Source organism: Drosophila ficusphila, unplaced genomic scaffold (assembly GCF_018152265.1).
Source record: "Drosophila ficusphila isolate 14025-0441.05 unplaced genomic scaffold, ASM1815226v1 contig_712, whole genome shotgun sequence".
NCBI lineage: Eukaryota > Metazoa > Arthropoda > Insecta > Diptera > Drosophilidae > Drosophila > Drosophila ficusphila.
Window position 1 is genome coordinate 17,777 of NW_025064651.1, and position 6,184 is coordinate 23,960.

A 6,184-nucleotide genomic window follows, 5' to 3' on the forward strand; every position below is an offset into this window, starting at 1 on the left:
AAAAAAATCAATATATTCGTAATGTGTTTCGCAACTTGTGGTCTAGTCGTTGGACTTAATCACCAATTAAAAGAACAGAAAAGTGATGGAAAAATGACCGTGGTCCTACCGCAACTTAGCCGAGTTAATATCCACCCGCTGGGCAGGACACAAACATTCCATCAGCGAGTCATTGACATATATCATCGAATCCAATCGACTCCTGGCTTTTTTCCCATATAAAAGCGCCGGCGAATCGAATGTTGGCCAACAGTTTGGCATTTCGAGAGGGTCAGAATGCATGTCCAGGAATTGCTTCTCGTTGCTGCGGTTCTAATGCCCCAATGCCTCAGGGCATTGCGATATAGCCAAGGAACTGGTGATGAAAACTGCGAAACCCTCAAGTCCGAGATCCACTTGATCAAGGAGGAATTCGATGAGCTGGGAAGGATGCAAAGGACCTGCAATGCGGACGTTATTGTGAACAAGTGCGAGGGATTGTGCAATAGTCAAGTGCAACCATCGGTTATAACGCCAACGGGGTTTCTGAAAGTAAGCTATATTATATTTAACTAAAAGAAAATTTAAATAAAAAATCTTGTTAACTTTAGGAGTGCTATTGCTGCCGCGAAAGTTTCCTAAAGGAAAAGGTCATCACTTTGACCCATTGCTATGATCCTGATGGCACTCGTTTGACTTCTCCGGAAATGGGCAGCATGGATATTCGTCTTCGAGAGCCAACTGAATGCAAGTGCTTCAAGTGCGGAGATTTTACCCGTTAAAGGGTTAATATGCGATAAATTTATAAAAAAAAACATACATATTAAATTAAATCTCAATTAGCCGTTATGCATAGTCGTACCCAAATGTATATTGAATATTTTTTTGCTTCCTATAATTCTGTTTTTTTGGAGGATAAACTTTTTTTTTTTTATATCTGGTGGTGCTGGTCCAATCTAACAAAATTATAGAAATTTAAATAAAATTAACTTCCTAAACTTGTAATTTAATATTTCCTAACTGGAACTTATTCCAATCTTCTTCTGCTTTGAAATACAGTGAATTACATTTTATTCAACAAAAATTGAAATTGCAATCCGAAATTTTAAAATGTCTTAAATTCAATTTTTGAAAAACTATTCTTATGGATTTTAATTTTATAATAGGTTGGAAGAATGTTCTTAGTGAACTGAATATTGCATGAAGTGAGCCATATTGATTGCCTTTTCGAAGGGAATATATTGGCTCTCCATCCGATACCCCCGAAGGCTAACATCTGTTTGATTGAAAATACAGTCTGTAGTCCACTGTGGGCCATTTGCGTTACTCCATGAATGTATGAACTTTGATTTACCAAAAAGCACAAAAACATTCTGTGCAATCCTGAATTCAAACATTTTTGACATATCGCCGGGGGCGAAATATTGAATGCAGACCAAATGGAATACATCAGGCGTCTTTGGCGAGGCGGCTTGTGTCAGAAAAGCGAACGAGCATGTTAACTTTTTGGCTCAGTCCGACTACCAAACCAAATTAACTCATTTAGCCGAGGTCCGGCACTCGCAATTGCCGTATTTATGTTGGTCGGTTGGCATCTGTGCGGGACATGATGCTTAACCACCCGGAAACTCGTCCCGCAAACATAATAATCAAGCGTAAACTGCACTTAAGATGAAAACCGCTTTCTGGTTGTTAATTTTCATCATTATTTTTCCCTAACCTGCTCGTTTGATTTTTTTTCTCTTATTATTTTTTTTCCTTTATTTAAGACATGCGAGTACTGGGCTGAATTGATTAAAGCCCCAATGGAATGAGGAGAGGGGGTTTTTGGAGGGCAAAGCAGAACTCTGGCTAATTGTAAATTGGAGCGGTTTGGAACGGAACACGCTCGGTTTGGGGCTAAATAATAATTCCATGTTCACAAGCACATTTGCACGCACTGTAATTTACTTAAGCATTTTTCCACCGCTGCCCATATACTTACTATACAGCTGGATGTGATCTCCACCGATCGGTCGTTCCTGAGTTGCCGCCTTTCGTTCGTGTGTGCGAAACTCATAATTTAGTTGACACGCCCATTAACATCGGGCCGGGCGATCTTTTCCAAGCCCCAAATGGCCCCATCCAAGGTTTTTTTTGCCGAAAGGAGCTTGGCGGTTTGGTGGTTCGGTTGCTTTCTGATGGCTTTTTCGGAGGGGGGCAACTGGGTGGCATCGCGCTTCAGTGGCACCATCAACAGCAACGTGCCGACACAATATAAATTATATATTTTTATTTATAACATACATCGCGAGCCGCAAAAAAACTTGCATCCCGGATGGAGTCACGTAGTGCCGGGGATCAGATGATCACTCAGAACTTTTAACATTTCATTAGGGTGATCAAATTATACAGTCTATAAACGAACGGGTTTCCACAAGCAATTATTGGGCCGTTGCAGCTGTTAAATTACTTACTTAGCTTTAATTGAAGATCACTTGAAGTAATGGCGCTATTATAAGTAACGTATACTTTGAGAAAAAAAAAGTATTCTGTATATGATTACGCACTTAAATACCTTTCAAAATTCATTTGGAAAAAATACTCTTACAAAACTTTGGTGCAATCAGAGAGTCGTAAATAAAGGCTTCACATTTTCAAAATAATTTGTGCAGATTAAATAATTATCGCGTTCGGTCGCTAAATACTGCAATAAATTTCTCTCTCTCTCTCTGTCGAATGCATTGCGTTGTGTTAAATAAATTGCTGCATATTTATAAGGTATAAATTAAACACAAGCCACAAAAGGCAGGCAACGTTAAGTTTCTATATTCTTCCGAGTCACTTTGATGATAATTAATGAATGTTAATTAATAACAAATTTGAAGCTCACAAAAAAGGGGGACAAAAAATATAAACATTTACTCGAATGCTACTTTATTGTTATTGTTGCTGCTGGTTATCGCTTATACAATATCTAACATACTTTTTGTGTTAAAACGCGTTAATATTGGCAATTAATTTTCATCATTTCGGATTCTTTATTTCTTCTTCATTCTCATTTGCATGAATTCGCAATTAATTTGATATGTTTGTCATTTGGTGAAATATATTTTTGTTTGTTTTTAATGAAAGCTCAAGGCGAAATGTAAACAACAGCGAAGTTTTTGTTGAACGGAAAAATGCTTTTAGTGTCAAAAGACTGTCGTATTACCGCTGAAGCCACAACACAATCAACCCACATTAATGGCCAAAGACAAGAAGGCGTGACATCATTGATTGGCTTTATCTTTTAAGTTATTTTCGTGGCCTTTTTCTCAGATTTTTTTTTTCAGATTTCTTTGATTGTCTGGAGCTTGGCAACACGTTCGCTTCGCTTTCTGATTGAAATTTATGTTGTGTTTATTATAACTATAGTTTAGCCTAATGCCATTTGACATCTCTGGACAATACGATTCAAAATTAAGTTATGGATTTAGCTTAATAAAAATAAAACATTTGCATAACAAGAAAATGAAGGAGCTACTATAAAGTTCTTAATTAAATGTTTGTATTTATTTTTAAACATGATTTTATTTTAATATTTAATATGGAGAGTTCATCGTGCAAATAAGTAATTCAAAAGTTAAAATAAGTCTATTCTTTCCACTATTAAAATTCTGTTCATAAACCCAAAACCTTTTTTAACATGTTCTAATCATTTATCGAATGAGAGGTCTGCATTATACTGATTATCCTTAACTTTTAGAGTATTTAGGAAACAGCTTTCCAGTAGCTTCCGTTTAGAACTTCGCATATATCATGTTTCAGTTAGAAAGGGCTGAAATGCAGAGTTCTATAGACCAAATGCGAGGTGCAAGGGGTCACCTGTCAGAGAGTAAAAGCGCAACGAAGCGCAAAGCGTTTTTGCATTTTGCATTAAATTTATGATTTTTACAGCTGACATTTGTTTTCGGGCGCCTCGTTCTCCTCCTTGCCACCCCGAGTGCACTCGGCCAGCAGCAGCCGCATGTGCGTAGGGCATAACATGTAGCAAGGCAACAACATGAACAGCAACAACAGCAACAATACCCAGCACGACAGCAACATATTTTTTCTGACTAGCAACTGCAACTGAATCAGCAGTGGCAACACTAACTGGAAACGGAAAAACGATTTACCAAATTCCCTCTCATGTTTTTGAACTTTTTTATGCTTTCATTTCCCAATCAACAATCATAAAAAAAAAATGAAAATTATATTGTTATAAATATTAACTGCATTATTATGAACTTAACACAGAAGTATTGACGGGCTTAAAATTGTTCTTTTAATTTCCTGTAGAAACAGTTGAATCGATTTATTACCTAAGAAATTGTATAACCCTATTTTATTTCAAACCACATTTTATACAAATGAAAAAGTAAAATGTGTTGATTATGTTAGCAATCAATATAAACTTTTCTTAATTTATAATTATTTTCAAAGCTAATAAACCCTTAGCAAGGGTATGGCAAAAACAGAGGTAGCAGCAGCTGTCATAAGATAAAAATTTGCCCGCGCCTGCATATTGCATATGCAACTGCAACGATTGCAGGTTGCTGGTGGCTGCAAGGGGGGGGGAGGGGAGGAGCAACATGCAACATATTCTAATGCGTTGCGACATCAAGTGACAGCAACGGCGACAGTTGCTGTTGCCGCATGAGAGGCGGCGACAGGCGACAGCAGAGAAAAGATGAAGAGCGCACCAGCAGCGCCGGCAAAAAAAAAAAGAAAAAAAACAAAATGCATGTGAAAAGCAAGCTGCATTTTCCCGGGCATGCAAATGAACTGCAATTATGATAAACGCCAGCAGTTGACCGGATGTGAGCAACTAAAGGAAAACTGGCCCAAGACCGGGACACCTTTTGTATCGCAAAGATTGCGCAATTATTATAATGGACAATAAACATGAGATGCTAAGAGATTGCCACAAAGGAAAATTAAAAGGCTTGGCAAAAGTGGAAGTAAGTGGGGCTTGTACACTCCATTACAAAACTGATATTATCTATTTAATATCACATATATATAAGTACATATATTACAAAACTTAAGCTTACTGAAAGTTTCTTCTTAAATTATTCTGATTCCTATGAAAACCCATTTAAGGAAAAAGAAATAAAATAAAATTGAAGCTAGCAGATGTTGCCTGCTAACCTATGGCTTTTAGTTTTTTTTTCTTAAAATATTTTCTTTATTTTTTTTGTAATGCTGCACACACTTATACAACGAAGAAAGCGAAACCCCTTTGGCACATTACTCATACGCCCCAGTGGGCAAATTTATGAACTCGCCAGCGCACTTGAGGCCACGACAAACGAGCAGAAAAAAAAATAAAAATGCTGAAAAAAACCTACAAACACACACTCCTGACATCCATGTACAAACACACACTGGGTAAGTGCGTTTGTGTGTTTATTGGAGGGTAAAGTATAAGTATGAGGCAAGTAAAGCAGCTTGTAAAATATGCCAAGGGTTAAAAAGTGTGCAGCATATAATTCATACACATATACAGCACGAAACTTTCCTGGAAAATATATGGCCAAAGGGTAAAAAGATGAAAAGCGTACGAGAAAGCGTCGCAAAGGGGAAAGCTTAACTGCAATCGAGCAACGGTTAAGTAGATGAAGAGGACTGCAGCATCTTTTAAGAGGATGCATACAAATGGCAGGCACTGTGGATAATTATATCTTTATAGCTTTTAAAAGTGAAAACGAAATTATATTTGAGAGGAATCTCCTGAGTCCCTAACAAACCAAAAAAATAGAAAATAAAAAGAAAAGTTAATCCTCCAATAGATATATTCAGGCTATGAAATAAATCATATACCATATTTATTTTGTATATCATCTTAACCCATTATTTGGCATATACAATAAGCTAACAAGTGAAACAGGAAGTGTTAAAAAAACACATTGTGAGAGCTCAAATTTTTCGCCGAGACATCCCGCAAACTAACAAGCACTCAACCACTTTGGTGACCATTTTGCGTTACTAAAAGGGCTTTTCCGGTCACATGTGCCGCATCCTCATCCTGCCTCATCCTGCCTCATCCTGTGAGCCGCATAAATGAACTGCTAAAATGCTAACAAAAGCCCGAAACGGAAACGACCCCCGCACCGTGAAAAACGCACCCCAACTTATTTGTCTGTTGGGGATATTCGCTTGGGCGCGGCAGACAAGCATACAAAAAAAAAAGGATATGGGA

The 6,184-nt window shown here is 37.5% G+C and overlaps 1 protein-coding gene across 1 annotated transcript; it reads left to right on the forward strand.

The window, feature by feature from the left end:
- Positions 1-276: 276 nt before the first annotated feature.
- On the forward strand, positions 277-761 carry LOC108090027 (partner of bursicon). The gene is made up of 2 exons (XM_017188524.1): positions 277-531; positions 591-761. The coding sequence occupies exons 1-2, from the start codon at positions 277-279 to the stop codon at positions 759-761; spliced, it is 426 nt and encodes a 141-aa protein (XP_017044013.1).
- The last annotated feature ends 5,423 nt before the right edge of the window (positions 762-6,184 follow it).